The following is a 21,144-nucleotide window of genomic DNA, read 5'->3' as shown; positions in this document are numbered from 1 at the left end:
CCACACTCCCGGCTCATACCTGCTGTCCACAAGGCTCCCATGTGGCCGCCATCTTTCTTTCCAGAGAGGAGAGGGCGAATGGGGCAACACCCTTTCCCCTCCGGCAGACTTGATGGGCTGGATCAACGCATAGTCCATTCACTTTTCTGCTCCAAGCTGCTGGGTTCTGCATTAAGTCCTTGTGCTTCTGGGGCCATGGCCGTGCTGGAGAGCCGCTCGTGGGGGGCAACTGGTGACCTCGGTAGGGCATGAAGGACGGACCGGAACGCCCCCCGACCCATGAGGTTTTAGTCGCCCCCACTCCCCCGGCTCATACCTGCTGTCCACAAGGCTCCCATGTGGCCGCCATCTTTCTTTCCAGAGAGGAGAGGGCGAATGGGGCAACACCCTTTCCCCTCCGGCAGACTTGATGGCCTGGATCAATGCATAGTCCGTTCACTTTTCTGCTCCAAGCTGCTGGGTTCTGCATTAAGTCCTTGTGCTTCTGGGGCCGTGGCTGTGCTGGAGAGCCGCTCGTGGGGGGCAACTGGTGACCTCGGTAGGGCGTGAAGGACGGACCGGAACGCCCCCCCTTCCCATGAAGTTTTAGTCGCCCCCACACCCCCGGCTCATACCTGCTGTCCACAAGGCTCCCATGTGGCCGCCATCTTTCTTTCCAGAGGGAGGAGGGCGGAAGGGACCAACACCCTTTCCCCTCTGGGCAGAAATGATTGCCTGGATTAACGCATAGTCCTTTCACTTTTCTGCTCCAAGCTGCTGGGTTCTGCATTAAGCCCTTGTGCTTCTGGGGCTGTGGCCGTGCTGGAGAGCCGCTCGTGGGGGGCAACTGGTGACCTCGGTAGGGCGTGAAGGACGGACCGGAACGCCCCCCTTCCCATGAGGTTTTAGTCGCCCCCACACCCCCGGCTCATACCTGCTGTCCACAAGGCTCCTATGTGGCCGCCATCTTTCTTTCCAGAGAGGAGAGGGCGAATGGGGCAACACCCTTTCCCCTCCGGCAGACTTGATGGCCTGGGTCAATGCATAGTCCGTTCACTTTTCTGCTCCAAGCTGCTGGGTTCTGCATTAAGTCCTTGTGCTTCTGGGGCCGTGGCTGTGCTGGAGAGCCGCTCGTGGGGGGTGACTGGTGACCTCGGTAGGGCGTGAAGGACGGACCGGAACGCCCCCCTTCCCATGAGGTTTTAGTCGCCCCCACACCCCCGGCTCATACCTGCTGTCCACAAGGCTCCCATGTGGCCGCCATCTTTCTTTACAGAGGGAGGAGGGCGGAAGGGAGCAACACCCTTTCCCCTCTGGGCAGAAATGATTGCCTGGATTAACGCACAGTCCTTTCACTTTTCTGCTCCAAGCTGCTGGGTTCTGCATTAAGCCCTTGTGCTTCTGGGGCTGTGGCCGTGCTGGAGAGCCGCTCGTGGGGGGCAACTGGTGGCCTCGGTAGGGCGTGAAGGACGGACCGGAACGCCCCCCTTCCCATGAGGTTTTAGTCGCCCCCACACCCCCGGCTCATACCTGCTGTCCACAAGGCTCCCATGCGGCCGCCATCCTTCTTTCCAGAGAAGAGAGGGCGAATGGGGCAACACCCTTTCCCCTCCGGCAGACTTGATGGCCTGGATTAACGCATAGTCCTTTCACTTTTCTGCTCTAAGCTGCTGGGTTCTGCATTAAGTCCTTGTGTTTCTGGGGCTGTGGCCGTGCTCCAAACTTAACTCTGACTTTCAGGGAGAAAGATTGGGTGGTTTACTTCTCATTGATCACTTTGTATACAGAGAGATGTGGCTTACGCGGCCACGCGGTTTTGAGAAAAAGTCCTCGTTCCCGCATACTCGAGCTGTGTTTGTAGAGGCTTCTGGTCACCGGGGTTCCATCTGGGGGAGGCGAGATGCGGCGCCTACTCCATCTGGAACTTGCGGGTGAACTTGGCTCTTTTTGGAACCTGTTTTTTCTTTTTTTTTTTTTTCCTCCGGGATCCCGCACCCTCCATGTGTTCTTTCTCTTATGCTTAAGGCTTCAAAGATGGCGCTGGGGGGCGGGCTGTGGGCATGACTTCCGGAATCAGAGGTTACCTGGGAGGTGTAGTCCGGCAGATTTGAGAAAAAGTCCTCGTTCCCGCATACTCGAGCTGTGTTTGTAGAGGCTTCTGGTCACCGGGGTTCCATCTGGGGGAGGCGAGATGCGGCGCCTACTCCATCTGGAACTTGCGGGTGAACTTGGCTCTTTTTGGAACCTGTTTTTTCTTTTTTTTTTTCCTCCGGGATCCCGCACCCTCCATGTGTTCTTTCTCTTATGCTTAAGGCTTCAAAGATGGCGCTGGGGGGCGGGCTGTGGGCATGACTTCCGGAATCAGAGGTTACCTGGGAGGTGTAGTCCGGCAGATTTGAGAAAAAGTCCTCGTTCCCGCATACTCGAGCTGTGTTTGTAGAGGCTTCTGGTCACCGGGGTTCCATCTGGGGGAGGCGAGATGCGGCGCCTACTCCATCTGGAACTTGCGGGTGAACTTGGCTCTTTTTGGAACCTGTTTTTTCTTTTTTTTTTTCCTCCGGGATCCCGCACCCTCCATGTGTTCTTTCTCTTATGCTTAAGGCTTCAAAGATGGCGCTGGGGGGCGGGCTGTGGGCATGACTTCCGGAATCAGAGGTTACCTGGGAGGTGTAGTCCGGCAGATTTGAGAAAAAGTCCTCGTTCCCGCATACTCGAGCTGTGTTTGTAGAGGCTTCTGGTCACCGGGGTTCCATCTGGGGGAGGCGAGATGCGGCGCCTACTCCATCTGGAACTTGCGGGTGAACTTGGCTCTTTTTGGAACCTGTTTTTTCTTTTTTTTTTTCCTCCGGGATCCCGCACCCTCCATGTGTTCTTTCTCTTATCTATTATGGAGATTTTTGAGATAAAATTCATATGCCATAAAATTAGCCTTTTAAAAGATATATTTCAGATATTTATAATGTATTGACAGAGTTTCTTCTTTTATTTTTTGAGAGAGAGGGAGTGGTTGGGCCATGCCAGAGAGTTCTCAGGGCCTGCTCCTGGCTCTGTGCCCAGGAATGATCCATGGTGGTGCTCAGGAGACTATATGAGGTGCCAGAGATTCAAACCAGAGTTCTCAGAATGCAACACAAGTGCCATCCCTCTTTACTCTGTCTCCAGCTCAATATTCACAAAGCCTTATAACCATTACTAGAACATTATGATGATTCCTATAATGAACTTGAATGCTAGTAGTTACGCCTACATTTTTTTTCTGGTTTGGGGGCTATACCCATCAGTACTCAGTGCCTCCCCCTGGTTCTTCACTCAGGGATCACTCTTGACAGGGCTCTGGGGATCATATGTGGTACCAGGTATCCAACCAGAGTCAGTTGCAATTGGGCAAGCACCTTATACTACTACGTACTAGTGTACTGTCTTTCTGGCCCAATTAATCTATTTTCTGTTGTTGTCGTTGTTGTTGTTATTGTTATTGTTGTTGTTTGGGGGCCACACCCAGTGATGCTCTGGGATTACTTCTGGCTCTATGCTCAGGAATCCCTCCTGTGTGCTTGAGGAACTTATGGGATGCCAGGAGGCAAAGGTGGGTCATGCACATTCAAAGCCTTACACCGTACTGTTGTTCTCGCCCCAAATTAATCTACTTTTACCTGTGTGTGGATTTGCCTAGTCTAGTCATTGTAACTTGAGATATATAATATGTATGCTTTTTTTCTTTCAAATTTTGATCTATCCCCAATGATGGTCTGACTCTTATCTGGAGACATTCCCAGTGGTGCTCGGGTGACCACGTGCTGCTGGTGATCAAATCCAGTGTCTCCCATTCAAATCATCCACCCAGCTCTTGAGCTATTTCTCCAGTCTCAGTGTGTGGCCTTTTATATCTGATTTCTTAGTACAGTTTATTTGCATCAGTACTTCCTTTTTATACTTAGATAATTTTCCATTTCGTGAATATTCTAGATTTTGTTTAATCATTGGCTGACAGTCATTTGGTTATTTCTACCTTTGGCTATTACAAACAATGCTGCTATTATAGCATACAGTTGCTATTGTAACATACATTATAGCATACTGTCACTGTCACTGTCCTCCCGTTGTTCATCGATTTCGCTCGAGCAGGCCCAGTAATGTCTCCAATGTGACACTAGTTACTGTGTTTGGCATATTGAATCCGTCGTGGGTAGCTTGTCAGGCTTTGCCGTGCGGGTGAGATACTCTTGGTAGCTTGCCAGGCTCTCCAAGAGGTGCGGAGGAATTGAACCTGAGTCGGCCGGGTGGGCTGCATGCAAGGCAAACGCCCTACCCGCTGTGCTATCGATCCAGCCTGAGCGTACAGTTATCTATATAAATACATATTTCACATTCTTACACCTACTAGTTTTGCTAGGTCATGTAGTAATAAGCTTATATATTTTAGGTCACTTTCTAATCATATTTAAATTAGAAACCTATAAATTATACCCGGTGACCAGAGAAGCTATATGGGAAAAAAATAGTAAATAGTGGTTTTAGAGGTATAAATAGCAAGTAGTGTGTAGAAGTCAATACATATTAAAGACCAGACACTTTGCTAGGTATTCCCTACCTCATTCACTCTCTTCTATTTTAATCTCTTAACTTATTCATTATCTGTAACTATTTCCTCCCCTAAATTCAGCTTCAAACCTTTTTTTCTTCATTTCCTTCTTTCTTTTCAGTTCTCTCTTTCTGGCACTCCTAAAATTTATAATCTTAAGACCCTCTCACATCTCTGAATCCTCTTTGACCATCTCCAAATCCTCTTTCTTCCTAACCAACCTTATCATTGTCCCCTTATAATTAACACATCCATCTTTAGCTCTATTGCCTCCCTCATTTGGGAAAAACTCCATTCTTGTTAATTCAGCCATACTTTCTCTCACTCCTATACCTTTGTATCCAAGTGTGGCTGAAGAAAATACCCAACCTGTAAAAATCCATTGATGGGGCCAGAGAGCTAGTATAGATGGTAGGGCCTTGCGCACAAACAACCCAGGTTCAATCCCTAGCATCCTGTGGTCCTACAAGCACTGCCAGGAGTAATTCCTGAGCATCTCTGAGTAAGATCCCAAAACAAAAATAAATGATTCACCTAACTTTTTTATGTACCTTTTCAACTTTCTTATTAATAAGCTATTTTTGTTAACTTTTGTTCTAAGTTATGTTGTTTTCCTTTCATATTGTTAAACTCTTTCAGTTAGTGAGCTAAATAAAGGAGTACTGCTTGATAAATTCTTATGTCAGGTATTAATATCTTTAAGTGTTAATAATGCCTCAATTTTTTCATGTACTATTAGGTTTTAGCCTTGAAAATAATAAAACAACCAACCTTCTGGACAATACTCTCTTTGTGCTGTGGAAATGTCACATTTTAAGATAATAGGTCATTTGTAGACAGTAATTTTCATATCTTCATTTCCTTTTTTTTAATTCAAGGCAAGTGGTCAAACTCTAAAAATCAAAAAACTTCATGTCAAAGGAAAAAAGACTAATGAGTCAAAGAAAGGCAAGAAAGTGAGCTTAACAGGGGACACTGAAGACGAAGATTCTGCATCTACAAGTAGTTCAATAAAACGAGGAAACAAAGACCTGAAAAAAAGAAAAATGGAGGAAAACACTTCTATTAACTTGTCAAAACAAGAAAGTTTTACTTCTATTAAGAAACCTAAAAGAGATGACTCCAAAGACCTAGCTCTTTGCAGGTATTATTTCTCTTTTCATGTGTTATATATTTATAGCATCCTACTTTATTTACTTAGAAACCTTTTACTGTCCTAAATGTGACTTTTTTGGTAATTCATATAAATGGAAAAAATGTAAAACATACAGTATAAGTAATTGTGTTCCTTTGTTCTTTAATAAATTGTATTGTGTTATTTTAATTGGAAAGATGATGAAAGACAAATTTTTAGTAAAATTAGATTTTTGAAGCTTATAGGTATTGATTGTAAACATATTTTCTTTAGTATGATCCTTGCTGAAATGGAAACTCATGAGGATGCATGGCCTTTTCTACTTCCTGTAAACTTGAAACTTGTTCCTGGTTATAAGAAAGTTATTAAGAAGCCTATGGATTTTTCCACAATTAGAGAAAAATTAAGTAGTGGACAGTAAGTAATCATTTCAGTTCAGTACTTTTAAATGCTCAGTATGTCCTGGGTACTTTTCTAGTCAACCAAAATTACATTAATTTGTGCTGGGAAAATATCTTCAGGCTTTTGGCCTGAAGCACATGTTTTGCAAGCAGTAGCTGAACCTAGATCCTGGGCACTATATGGTGTCCCAGCATCACTGGAAGTGACCCCCAAACCAGTAGTGGTGTCTGAGCACCACTTGGGTGATCAAAAAAATGAAATAAAACAAACATACATTAATTTGATGTCCCACCCTTTTAGAAGAATAAAGGAGAATGGAAGAAAGGAGAGAGGGAAAAGAGAAGTTTGGGTAGTATGGTATGGAAGAGATATCAATTAAAATGAATTAAACAACCAAGAAGTATTTTTATGTCAAAGCTGCTTTGAACATAGGAAGGCATTTAATCTATCCTAAAAAGTAAGAAATAGTGACAGGAAAACCTCTCAAAGAAAGAAACAATATCAACTGAAAGTTGCCTTGTGAAAATTTCACACTATCATATAGATTTAACAAAACTTAATGTTCTCAGATCATTGCAGTGTTATAAGTGGAAGGTCATTGGAAAATTTAAATATTAAAAGCTATATTCTGCATTTATTATTACTCAACACGCATCTCTCAAGTGTGAAGAGAACTATTTTTTGATTTTTTCTTCTATATTCTCTTTATACCTTATCCTAAGAGTCAAGTTATTTCTTGTCCATAATTTCATTCTATTGAAGGCAGGGCATATCAACCTGTGTTTAGAGGCTACATCCAGCTCTGGACTCAGAGATTATTCTCAGCTTTTTGGGCAGTTTACAGTGTCAGGGATCAAACCCAGGCTTCTATCACGCACCCCCTAAGCCATAGTTTGAACAGTTGTAGACTTCTGCAAACTCCTGCCAGAACAGTGACTCTTAGTAGTAAAATTTAGTGATTCTAAACACTCACCCAGTTTAAAAACACAAAAACAGGCTGTAGATTTATCAAGCTTTCAGTGACCAGAATCTGTAGAGCTATATTTTCTACTTTCTCCACTGTTCTCTTTATTCCTACATACCAAGTTAATTTACTGTCTCCTGTGCCCTGCAGTTCATGCAAAAACACAGGGAGAAAGATGGAGAAAAAAGAAATATTTTATTTTGAAAGAAGCACCTATTTCGAATTCCCTGCACCATGTACGAATCTGGGGTCACTTCTGAGCACTGCTGGGTATGACCCAGTTTTCCCACTCCCAAAAGAAAAGGAGAAACAATTATAAAATATTTTTAAGTTTCATTATTGTTCTTTTTACCATTATTATACAATATATTAATTCATTTTTTCTGGACATCTTTTTATTAAAATCACTGTGCACCACAATTCATTTAGGATTTAAAAGTGTTGAGTAAGACTTTTAACTCCTAATGATCAGTGTCTCTGTTTTCATAGACTGACCAACTTACTGCTTTGGAGTCTAAAACATGAGTCTTAATCATATTTGGGGGTGGGTTTTCTTGAAGGACAGCTGTTTTCTTTGTTACACCTGTTGGTGTTCAGAGCTTGCTTCAGTACTTCTGCTTGGGGCTCACTTCTAGCAGTGCTCAGGAGACCCTGTAGTTCCAGGGATTGAACCTGGTGCTCTCACATGCAGTGCAGGCACTCAGTCCATTGAACTATCTCTCTAGCCCCAAGCTCTTTTTAAAAAAAATTACAGATGGACTTATTTAAATTCAGAAAATATTTCAACCCATTTCAAATATTGGTATGGGCTGAAGAGATAGTATAGCGGATAAGGCCCTTGCCTTATTTGCAGCCGACCCAAATTCAATTCCTGACATCCCATATGGTCCCCCAGGCCTGCCAAGAATGATCTCTTAGTGCAGAGCCAGGAGTAAGCCATGAGCACCATGAGGTGTGGCCCAGGACAATACAATTTTTTTTTTTTTGCTTTTTGGGTCACACCTGGCAATGCACAGGGCCTGGCTTTGCAATTTGCACTCAGGAGTTACTCCTGGCAGTGCTCAGGGGACCATATGGGATGCTGGGAATCGAATCCAGGTTGGCCCCGTGCAAGGTGAACGCCCTACCTGCTGTACTATTTCTCCAGGCCCACAAAAAAAAAAGAAAACATTGATTATATGTAAATCAACTGGCAAAAGATGCTATCTATATATGGACTAGTTATTTTGCTTTTTCTTATTCAGATATTTAGGGAGATAAGACGTGGACTCTATCATCAATATGATCAGGACAAAGACTTACACAAAAAGAGTTTAATTAATTTTTTATTAATTGTATGTGTGTAATTTTCCAGTAACTAAATAGAAGTTGAATATAAACTTCAAAATACTCAGACATGTTAAGAAATTAATTCAAAATGACCCAAAGAACAAAAAAATTGGAGCTCTTTTATGTGAATGAGTCCTGATACAGAAGTGGGAGCAGACAACGGGAAGCAGTTCTTAAAACTCCTGTTTGTGATGCTGTCTAAGAAACAAAACCTAGTGGATTCAGGCACTCTAACATTGTGTTGTTTGATTAAACCCAAATTAATGAGTTGTGGGGCTGGAGCGATAGCACAGCAGGTAGGGCATTTGCCTTGCATGCATCCAACATGGCCAACCCGAGTTCGATTCCTCCGCCCCTCTCGGAGAGCCTGGCAAGCTACTGAGAGTATCTCGCCCGCACAGAAAAGCCTGGCAACCTACCTGTGGCGTATTCCATACACCAAACACAGTAACAACAAGTCTCAAAATGGAGACGTTACTGGGCTCGCTGGAACAAATGGATGAACAACGGGAGGACAGTCACAGTGAATAAGTTGTGATTAAAACTTATGAACTGTATTTCCAATACTTAAGCTAGAAATTTCTAGAACAGCAGGGAGCAAAGTGCCTACTTTAATGAATATTTCTGCATTCCACCAACTGTACCAGCTTTCAACAAAGGAAGTGTACCTATGCACTGATGTGCCTATTTTACTTATTTTACCTAGAATCACTCTTGTATACCAATCTCCCTAACTGTCACTGTCACTGTCCTCCCGTTGTTCATCGATTTGCTCGAGCGGGCCCAGTAATGTCTCCATTGTGAGACTTTGTTGTTACTGTGTTTGGCATATCGAATACGCCATAGGTAGCTTGCCAGGCTCTGCCGTGCGGGCAAGATACTCTTTGTAGCTTGCCGGGCTCTCCAAGAGAGGCGGAGAAATCGAACTCGGGTCGACCATGTTGACCATGTTTGACATGGCAAGTCAAACTCCCTACCCCCTGTGCTATCGCTCCAGTCCATCTCCCTAACATTAATCATTAATTTTTTTCCAATAGAAACTGTTTACGGAGATAAATATTTCTTAAAGTAATTTTAAAATATTTTATAAAAATGCTCCCCACAGATGTATTATCTAAAATATGCAGAAAGGGTATTCATAGGGACAATGAGGTAGATTAGTGATTACCAAGAACTGTGGGAAGAGTGAATAAAGAGTAACCACCTAATGGATGCTTCTTTCCCCTTCCCAGGAGAAAAGAAAGATGAAGTTTCACACGGGTTTACTTAACTCTGTGATCTTCTTAAAGATAGAAATTTTGTCTTATTATTTTTTGCAGATATTAGAAGGGGGTGAAGTATTTTGCCAAAGAAACATTTTACCAGGTTGCAGCACTTGCTTCACAGGTGTTCCTAATGAGGATGTTATTGTCTTTCCAACCTATCATAATTTAGAATTGCTTTGCATTTGAATTTTCAAAAGCCCCCTTTCAAAAATGTACTTATTTTACTTTGAATTGGCTTGAAATGAGCCACCTCTTGCTCACCAATAAATTTAGAAAGATTCATTCACCTTTCTGCTCGCTTCAGTATTCTTACAAAGCAAGAGAATACTTACTCCTCCCAAGATAAAAAATGCCAATAAAGACACAGTACTTCATATTGAAAGGCAGATCCTCATGAAGTTACCGCTGATAAAGAGGATAGCACATGCTTTTTCAGGTTTGTTTTACATCATTATACTCCAATAGTAGGCAAAAGAGCATATTTGAAGAGAAATGAGAGGTGAGGATGTAACACGAGCAGCACATTCAGGGATATATATGTAACAGCTTCAGAGCAATGCAATGTTATAGCATATAGGATGCACAGAATTTCAACTGCAACTAAATATTTTTGGAAGTAGATAGGGTATTTTTGATACAGCTGATAACAGGTGTTACAGTTAGTCATATGAACCTAGTGATCTGGGGGGAATAGTCCTTTAACAGCTGTGATAGATGCGTGTTTTTTCCATTTAACTTCTCTTTAAATTATGTATAGTTCAGAACACATATTTCTTTATTCACTGTCCCACATATAAGAAGGCACAGTGCGTTCCATATCGATTTAAATAGTCACCCTAGTCTTACTTTTTTTTGCCCGCCAGTTTTTCTTTTACCTTTTATTACCCCTTCATTTATGTACAAAAACAGCCATCCTACAAAAACACCCTCTCAATAATGTGCTTTCTTTCAGGTACCCGAACCTGGAAACCTTTGCTCTAGATGTAAGACTTGTTTTTGACAACTGTGAAACATTTAATGAAGATGATTCTGATATAGGGAGAGCTGGCCACAGTATGAGGAATTATTTTGAAAAAAAGTGGACAGATACTTTCAAAGTGAGCTGAAATTATAATAATCTCTATTTTTCCTTCTAAACAAGGATAAACAAGACCAGCAATGTGAACTATATTTACATAAATGTGCAAGGCACATACACAATGACTTTTTTTTCTTAAAATAAATATCACAAAAAAAAAGTATCAGAAGAATGATACCATTTTTAAAGGCTTCACTCCTACAACAACCAAAACCCTTGGTTATTGGTTTGTGTGATTTATCAGCTACTTTAGGTAGAACAGGGAAGCACACCCAAAGAATTTTCAAAGGAAAGGGTGTTATAGTGCAATAGCAATTAAAATATATCAAATCGCACTGAATATTCAACACCAGAGCTCTAATGTGGGAAATGGTTCTCCTTTCCCTCTCAATAAATATCTATTTTTCATTTTTTTTACTTTGTAGTTTATTTTTTAGTGAATGTATTTAATTTTATGAATTATTTATGATTAAACCACATTCAGAATCTTCGTTTTCTGTGAAAAGGAAGAACTAGAAAATTGCTTTAAATCTTGAAAATACAACAAGGAATGTTTTAAAAATATAAAACAAAGCCAAGTTAAACTGTTTACACTGATGTGCTATAAAAGCACCAAAAATAAACTTTACTGTAGAGTTACAAGTACATTTATATATATACATATATATATATGTTGCTGCATCACTTGTGTAGTTAAATTGTATTTCGAAACAGTGAAGAAAAATTGACATGTACATACTGTTCATTATTGTTTATATTAAGTCTTGTTTTAAATATGTATTATGTGTATATATCGTTTGCAGACATTATTGTTTATGCCTTAGAAGGACTGTAGCATTTTATTTTAGTCTGAAGGTAATTATAGCTATACAGCTTGTACAGTAATTATCCTCTACCAACACTGTGGCGTCTCCTTGATCTTGGTAGTGCCTGCCTTTGAAACAGGGTGTAGGGGATATTAGTTTTCCATTTTTCTATTTTGTTATATAATTTTAAGCCACCAGGGCCTAAATTAAAGTATAATCATTTGTATCCATGTGGAATAAAATTGTGACAATTTCCTACTGCACACAGTATTTTTTCATAGAAACATTTCCCTCCCATTTGCCTTGCCTCAGAAATAAATTTAAAAGACATTTGTAACCACTGTGTTTTATCTACTGTGTGTTGTGGTGGCCTGTTGGAGGCAAATAGATCAGAATTTTTTTTTGTACCTATGTAAGAGTACTTGAAGTTTTATTTAAAATAAAATGTTGTGGAAAAGGCAGCATTCTTTTTTGAGGAGTGTTATTTTCACTACTATGTGTGGCACGGATACAATAAAAGACTTCGAGAAACTAGGTTTTTAAAAAAAAAAAAACTGGTTTTTCTTAATGAAGCTGAGCTTACATTCTTTTACCCCAAAGTTCATTAAAATATTATTTTCATAGAATTCTTAGAGAATATTGGGCTGAGTGAAGAGGCTGGTTTTAAGTCAAGTGATGTCTGTCATCTGAGCCTCTAGATTGTGTATTGTTGATTTGTCTCATATTTCCAATATAAAAATATTCTAATAATTTTCAAAGTTTTGTTATGATGAGAAATGTCTGTATTGGGAGACATTTAATGCAGTTCTCAAAAAAAAAGTGATCATTTAAATTAATCTAGTAACTGGTGAGATACAAATGTAAACATTCGTAAAACAGGATTTGAAGCCTTGCTGGATTCTGAGGGATCATTGATGTACAAGCAGGCACAGCCCTGCCTTTAGGGAACTTACAGCCTAGTGGAGAAATGACCCTTAGATAGTGTTCACTGCTATTAACAGTGAAGGAAAAAAGGTGTTTGGTTTTTTTTTAATGTAACATCACATTATAATATATATTTACCTATAAGTTTCAGATGTACATTTTTAAATCAAAATAAGAGTTCTGAAGAAAGTATTCCAGCCTTTAAAATGCTTCTAAACCATATAAGTATTTTCCAAAATTCATAGATTATTTGTGAAGACTTATCTGACAATCAGCTGTTATTTAAGTAAGTTACTTTCTGATAACCAAATATTCAGTGGTGTTTAAGGGGCTGTTGCTTAATCAAAAATTCAATGTGGAGCAGGACATCAGGAGGTTCTGTGAATAAAGTATACAGTTTTTGTGTTTATAGAACTGCCAGATAGCCCATGGAGAATATTCTTCATGTGGTTTTTATGCCTTAGGAATGATACATACTTATGTTATTTTATATTAGTTGGTGTACAAACAGATTGATTATAACATGTCTGGTGTTTAAGGGGCACATGAGAAATAAAATACTTAAAATACATATGCACAACTATTTTTCAAGAGTGATAACTTTCTTTTATAATTTAGATATCTGTGAAAAGAGGAAAGCTTGGAAAATATTGGCTGCATTGGATCATGTTTTTACTGTTACTATGCATCAGAAGTAGTTATTCAAAAACTAATAGGCACTATCCCCAAAGAGCAGCAGATGAGATTCTGTTGTATCAGTAACAGTTGTGTCAACAAGTGTTAATAAACATCTGTGGATCATTTCTCATGTTCTCTTCCACTCACAGTACCCTAAACTAGATATATGCTCTGTAAAACCATTATTGTTGCTTTTCTCAAACATTAAAAAAAATCCTAATCTTTTACTGTGACATAATTATTAAAAGCCATGCTTTCATTAAGACAAATTAGGTTTTATCTTTAAACCTAGTCCAACATAGTCCCTATTGATGTGTAAATAGTGGAAAAACTGGCCTGCCCCTAAATTTAGATTTAGATTATCAACTAAAGTAGTGACTAACCACTGATAACAGATTAAATAATCCATTACTCTCAGAGGATAATAATCAGAAAATCACCAAATTTGAAACAGCATAGAGAATAAATAATATTTCACTATTAACCATTGAAAATGAAACAAGTGAAAATTTGTGGAGCTGTTCTTCTCTAAGTTACCATACATGTAAGATGGTCTCTTTTTCTTGTTTCAACCAAAATATGGTTGAAACTTATGGTTTAAGTTAGAGTACTAATTTTAACCATATTTATGAGGAATCTTGGGACTGAAGAGATAATAAAGTGGGTAAGCACTTACCATGCATTTGACTAACTTCAGTTTGATCGCCTTTGCCTCATGTGGTTCCAGAGCCCTCCTCTGATCCTTGAGCGCTGAGCATCACTGGATGTTGCCCAAAGAAAAAAAATTTATGAAGAATCTAATCTGGCTTTGGTACCTTATATTTTCCACCCCCTCAACCCCATGTCCTTTCAAGACATGTAAAAGCCCACTTAATCTCCCATTAAACAATTCTCAACAGGGAAATCTGATGTCAGTCATGTATTCCTGTTATCAGTTTTAACAGTTGCCTACTTCTCTCAAGATTATTTACACCTAGGAAGCCAGAGAGATAAATATCCAGTGGTGAAACAACAGATGCTTTCTTCCTAACATTGAAACCAAGGCACTTAAGGAAATTGTTTCAATGTTTTTTACCAATTTATCATTCATCCATTTACCAAGAAAATTAAAATGTGTTTAGATGAAACTTTAACATAAATATTTTTTAACACCATTTTCAAGTTTGGATTCCCCTCCGCCCCCATAAGTGTCAAAATTGCAAAACTTCTCCCAGAGCCCTAGATGGTTCCAAACTCAGTCCTGTGGTCTCATGCCTCCTGTCATCTCAATGTAACAGATGCTGCTGTACCGTTTTCCAAGGACTTTCTGACATGCACAGTTGCCACACCCATCTCTTAAGATTCATGAGAGTGCCACTGATCAGCTGCCGCTGCCATTGCAGATTATAGCATGCCAGCAAGCAGATCGACATAGAGCAGTACAGGGTGTTGGGAAATGCGTGCTTCGTCTCCCTATGGAGCAAGCAGTCCCATCCTCCTGGCTGCTAACTGCCCGTGTCATCACATATACCCTGCTCAAGCTCTTCACTTTGCCTCCATTTATAAGTAAAAGCATATGATGGGCTGGGGAAGAAATTAAATTCATCTAAGTTCTTTACAGGATTCTCTTGGATGCAAATAGGCATGTTGTATTAAGTATCATTTTTCTTGAGCATTCTTAATGGATGCTCATTGATCAGTGGCTAGTTGAAAATGGAAAGTCTTGAGGGCTTAAGCAAGAGTATACTGGGTAGGGCACTTGCCTTACATCTGGCTGACCCAGGTTCTATCCCCAGCATCCCACCAGAACACCACTAGGAATGATCCCTGAGTACAGTCAGAAGAAAGCCCTGAACACAATGGGATGTGGCAAAAACAAAAAAAAAACGAGGATAAAAGAAAATGGAAAGCACCTATGATTAATATTATTCAAACTCTTTTGACCTATTCGTGAGAAACCAGCAATAACAGTATTATAAATCACAGAACCTCAAATCAGTTAAAAATAAAACTTACTTTTCACTTAAAGTCATTTCCATGATGAGTGTAAGACTTAATTTTTGTGTTTTTTTCCTGACTTAATTTTTTTATGTAGTTAATGCTTATAACATCTAAAGGGAAAACATCTGAGATAAATGAAAAATAGCTTCATTAATAAGTAAATAATTGTACCATGTACATACAATGGAACAGGTCAGCAATAACAAGCTACTAAAACAAGTCAAAGATAAACACAAGAAGTCAGGCACAAAAGAATACACACAGGATCAAGAGCAGTAGCACAGTGGGTAAAGCACTTGTCTTGCACAAGGCCGACCCAGGTTCAATTCCCATCATCCTATATGGTCTCTCAAGCACCTCCAGAAGTGATCCCTGAGCATCACCGGGTGTGGTCCCAAAAACAAAACAGTAGCAAAAGAGTACATATTCTCTGATTCCCATTCATAAAGGCCAGAACTATAATGACAGGTAAGGAAAAAATAAAACCAATCACCACCTAGGACCAGAAACAGTCAAGTATTGATTGTGAAAAAATTGATATTTTTTTGTATGTGTGTGATATAAATACTATAATACTATTGTCAAAACTTAATACATTATATTATTTAAATGTCCTTTTATATGAAACCTCGATATAGTCCCTTTTTTAAAGGTATCTGTTCGGTATCTAAATTTTCAGCTTATTATAGTGTATGATGCTATCACAGTAGAGGAATTTCTTTTAAGTTCATTTATTGGTGTTGATGATTTTTATGGGGGACTGCTACTATCATGGCATAAAATATTTCCAGAACCTTTAGGTAATTTGAGAATCATGATTTAAAAAATGTAGGAAGGAACTTCTTTTTATAATACAATTTTGAATATAACAGATTATGGCTTTATGGAACCAGGAATAAAAGTTATATCCATAACAGTTTCATAACTTAATTTTATATTGATTCAATAAAAAATTTTCCCAGTCCATTCACCATTAATATCAGTTGTTGCTTTTTCCCTGTTGCGATGCTTAAAATGTTTTATATACAAAATAATGACATTGAAAAATAATTATAGCTTGTTCATCATTATTGTAGACACCTGTGCCGCTCACTTGTAGAATTGCTTTGAACTTTGCATTTACCTAATCCTTCCACAACAATCTGTTGCAACTTCCTCTAAAATTTGTTTTTGGACCACACCTGACAATGCTTAGCATTTACTCCTGGCTCTGCACTAGTGGACCACTCCTGGTGGGGCCTGGAGGACCAGATGGGATGCTGGGGAGCAAACCTTGTCAGCTGATAGTACAGTGGGCAAGTGCCCTGCCCACTGTACTATCTCTTTGACACCCTCTTCCTCTAAAATTTCTATGATATAAGTTCATTGCTTACTTCGTTCCATTCCTTTTTTATCAGTTCAGGTCTCACCAACTGCAGGATACCACAGACAAATGGGCTGGAATGTTTAACATGAGGGCCTAAGGATGCAGTGTTGCCCGAGCCCTGTGCGGCCAGACACCACCAGAGCCACGCTGGTGATACTGCGATGCCCTTGTGATACGAGGGAGAGAACTAGGGTTGTGTGCGAGCCAGACTTTTTGTGCTATCTCCATTGCCCCCTCATTGTGGTTCTGATTAGTTTTCCCAACTATCAGTGATGCTGAAAATCTGTCACTGCTTCCCAGGTGACGCTTGCTCAGGAGGCTTAGGGGCTCCTTCCAGTACTTCTTGACCAACTCAAGTTGAATGCCAATGCAAGGGCCCGGGATGCAGTGCTACATTACCCAGGCCACCCTGTGGGAGCTCCGTGGCCTTCAGGGCTGCCCCAGGTGATACTTAAGAGACTACACGAGTGTGGATTGAAGCAGGGCCTGCCACATGTGACCTGACCCCTGTACTCTCCAACTTCCTGAAAATTCTCATCTGTGTTCATTTCCCATTTGTATTTCTCCTTTGGAGTAATTACCATTCAAGTCATTTGCTCACGTTTAAATCAGGTTGTTTGATTTTGTTTCCTGGTTTTTGATCTTTATATATTCTAAGTATTAACCCTTTGTCAGATAAGTGATAGCTTTTCCAGTTACAGGGGGTGGCTCTCTGCTCTGTTGATTGCATCCTTTAATACAAAGAAAATAGTAATATTTATGTAATCTATTTTTTTTTTGCTTTTTGGGTCACACCTGGCTTTGCACACAGGGGTTACTCCTGGTTCATGCACTCAGGAATTACTCCCGGTGGTGCTCGGAGGACCATATGGGATGCTGGGAATCGAACCCGGGTTAGCTGTGCGCAAGGCAAACACTATACCTGCTTTGCTTTTGCTCCAGCCCCTATAATTAATTTTTTACTCTGATATTTTAATAAATTTTATTTTTATTTATCTTTACTTTCCAAAATCTCTTGACACATGTGTTTAAGCTCAGTACTCATGCTTTGCCTGGACTCCTGACCACGGAGTCCTCTTCCTTTATTGCTGTGTATTCCTAATAGGAACACAGTCAGGATTTACTCTCAGCACCTGAAAGCAGCATCAGGTTTGCAAACTCACAACTTTGCATCTGCCAGTCAAGCATTTGAGCCATCTTCCAAGCCCTTGTAATAAGTTTGAAAATACATCTATTCAGCCTCCTTTGCCCTTTACTCTTTGTGCTATCATGGTTGTCCTCCTGAGCACAGATATGATTCCATCTCCCCTTGCTGAAAATGCATCTGTTTAGCATGAAAGCACAGCAGGTAAGGCATTTGTTTGCCTTGCACGTGGCCAACATGGCAAACCCGGGTTCAATTCCTCCGCCCCTCTCAGAGATCCTGGCAAGCTACCAAGAGTATCTCATCTGTATGGCAAAGCCTGGCAAGCTCCCCATGACGTGTTCAATATGCCAAAAACAGTAACAACAAGTCTCACAATTTGTTGTGAGACATTACTGGTGCCCGCTCGAGCAAATCAATGAACAACAGGAGGACGGTGCTACAGTGCTACAGCATGAAAGGCTCTTCAGGTCTGTTTTCTAGATCTTCCTTCAGCCATAACCCGATCGTCTCTTCCACTTTTTTATCTACTCATGCCATGAATGTATTCCAGAACAAATATACACTTATTCGCTTATTATTATTGCTCTGTGCCGCCTTCTCTTCCTTTCTCCCTACACTCCTAAGTAGTAATCGCTTTATATTCAGATCCTATTGGATCTTATAACTATCAGAGCCTTCCTCACCTTATCTCATAACTGACTGTACATATATGCCTGCTCCTACCCACTCAAAGCTGAATAGTGCTGTGTAATATTCTTTGTATGTTACAAAGAATAACTCCTTTGCATTTGCCTTGCTCATTTCTACATCTTATCTATTGCAGGTGTGAAAATTACAATGTCATTGTGTAGAGAATAGCATGCTGACTTTCAGGTGCACTGTTTTGTTTACTCTGTAGAACAGTCTTACGGGATATATAAACATGAGGACATCAGATCTTATAAATAATGGACTTACTTGAATATTCAAGTCTTATAAATAGATGACTAGTTAAGCATAAACTAGGATTCAGACTCACAATCACCTGCTCCCATTCTGACAGTGCTCAGGGAGTCATGCAGTGCATGGATTGAGAATTTTTCTTGATCAAAAGAAAATCAAAAGGTCCTTCACGCCCTACCAAGGCCACGAGTTGCCCCCCACAAGCGGCTCTCCAGCACGACCATGGCTCCAGAGGCACAAGGACTTAAACCAGAGCCCGGCAGCTTGCAGCAGAAAAGTGAATGGACTATGTGTTAAATTGTGGTGCCATGCCTCTCTGGGAGGGAAGGGGTGTCGCTCCCTTCTGCCTTTCTCCTCTGCCCCCAGCAGCAAGGTGGCTGCCGCCTCAGAGCTTTTTGGAAAGCCAGGTATGAGCCAGCAGTGACGGGACAACTGCAGCCTCATGGAAAGGGGAGCAGTACCAGCTCATCCTTCACATCCTACCGAGGCCACGAATTGCCCCCCATGAGTGCCTCTCCAGCACGGCCATGGCTCCAGAGGCACAGAAACCAATCTCGTAATTATCTGGCTCTTGGCAGAAATCCCTCCAGACTTAATTAGTAAAATATCAGAAATCCAAAATGGTTTTGGATTCAGAAATTATATCGTTCTCAAAACCAGCTATAGAAAAATTATTTCACAATGCCTTTTCAGCAGTTCTTATTGTTGGGTGGAAATTCTAAACAATAATGGTGCATCTTTTGTCCAAATAATGAATTTAATCAAAGTAGAGAGAGAGTTAAGTAATAATCATCTGCCTCACAGGCATTGGGAGGGGTGAGAGGGAGGGTATATGGGGTTCTTGGTGGTTAAAAATAAGTACTGGTGAAGGGAAAGGTGTTTGATCATTGTTTGACCGAGACAAACCTGAAAGCTTTGTAACTTTTCCCACAGTGATTCAATAAATAAATATAACAAGAAAAATAAAGAATAGAAGCATTGATGCTAAAAATAAAATAAAAAAAGTTTGATTAAGGATCAAACTTAGAGCCTCACACATGCTAGGCTTTTGTTCTATCTCTTGATCTATCTCCCCTACTCTAGCTCTACCTATTAAAATTTTACCTAACCATCTGATTGAAATTTTATACATTTCCAAAGCCCATCATAAATCTCATTTATAATTGCATTTATTGACACTATTATTGGGTGCTTAGAAATTCTTGTTCAGTTGCCTGGAGTGATAGTACAGTAAGTAGGGCACTTGTCTAGTGTGTGGGCAACCTAGGTTTGATCCCTGGCATCATTTATGGTGATTCTTCCAGGAGTGATTCTGAGCACAGAGCAACTCCTGAGCACAAAGCCAAAAGTAGGCCCTGTGCACTACCAGGTGTGTTTCCAAATAAAAATTTTTTTTAATTTTTTTATCAGCGAATCACCATGAGTTACAGTTACAGACTTATAAACTTTCATGCTGTGTTTCAGTCATAGAATGCTCGAGTACCCATCCCTCCACCAGTGCTCATCCTCCACCACCAATGATCCCAGTATCCCTCCCACCCCCTCCCCCGCATCCCATTCCCCCACCCCTCTGTGACAGGCCTCTTGTTCTCTCTCTCCTTTTGGGTGTTGTGGTTTGCAATAGAAGTATTGAGTGACCATCATGTTCGATCTATAATCTACTTTCAGTACGCATCTCCCTCCAACCAGGTCCTCCAAATACCCTTTACTTGGTGTTCCCTTCTCTATCTGAGCTGCCTTTTCCCCCAGCATGTGAGGCTGGCCAAAATTTTTTTAAAAATAAATTCTTGTCCATTTTCTAAGGATTTAATTGACTTTCTTGTTTCTATGAGTAGCTAGAATTGATATTCCTCCAGAATTTAGGCAATTTTGGATTATGTTTCTCCCACTCTCATATTTCCTAAAAAAATTGGTACACATTTTTTAACCTCCTAAGATGTAGCAGGATATCTGAATACTGAAGACCCTTGAATAAAACTTTGCCAGGAAATCTTTTTCAGTCATGGAAAGTATTCAAACAATGAGCCACTGTTCTGAAATTAAAGACAAAATTGGAGCTCTGACTAGATTTCAGGAATCAATACTGGAATAGGTGTTGGATTTTCCAAAATGATATATCTTAAAGCATAGCTCTTATTGTATGTGAGACTATAATCTACAAATGAGCATACATGTCACTATAATCATATCTTGATTCTTAGTATTGTTCCCATAGAGGACAGCTGTTTCCTGGAACATATGGAAGAGGTTCACGCATGTAATAATGGGCCTTACAGAGCTTTTCCAGGTAAACATAATAGGTGAAGAAGAATGGATTAGCTTATACTAAGTGGAACTTCTTTGTAATTCTCCAATTCCTTCTCTCTGATCTCTAACTTTGATCTTGTTTCCTTTCCTAGGGGAGAGCAGCTACTGTGTGTGGTACCGTCACTAATGCCATAATATTATTCTTCCAGCTCCTTATCTCCTTGGAACACAGAAGAACTGTATTTCCTATACACTTTTATATGTGTGGTCATTTGTGGCTCAAAAGATGTCTGGTCAAGGTCCCTTCAATGGAGTATTTC

The 21,144-nt window shown here is 40.3% G+C and overlaps 1 protein-coding gene across 15 annotated transcripts in view; it reads left to right on the top strand.

Moving 5' to 3' along the window:
* The window catches only part of BAZ2B (bromodomain adjacent to zinc finger domain 2B), a 407,328-nt gene extending 395,451 nt beyond the window's left edge, over positions 1-11,877 (top strand). For all 15 annotated transcript variants that reach the window (XM_056110107.1, XM_056110111.1, XM_056110106.1 and 12 more), the window contains 3 exons: positions 5,440-5,705; positions 5,970-6,113; positions 10,609-11,877. In XM_056110107.1, coding sequence (XP_055966082.1) covers positions 5,440-5,705; positions 5,970-6,113; positions 10,609-10,762 — 564 coding nt within the window. In that variant the 3' untranslated portion in view covers positions 10,763-11,877. The remainder of the gene's footprint in view (positions 1-5,439; positions 5,706-5,969; positions 6,114-10,608) is intronic.
* The last annotated feature ends 9,267 nt before the right edge of the window (positions 11,878-21,144 follow it).

The sequence above is a fragment of the Sorex fumeus genome, unplaced genomic scaffold (assembly GCF_029834395.1).
Source record: "Sorex fumeus unplaced genomic scaffold, SorFum_2.1 ptg000009l, whole genome shotgun sequence".
In the NCBI taxonomy this organism is placed as follows: Eukaryota; Metazoa; Chordata; class Mammalia; order Eulipotyphla; family Soricidae; genus Sorex; species Sorex fumeus.
Note: the sequence above shows the minus strand (reverse complement) of the source record. Positions and strands in the feature narration are given on the sequence as shown.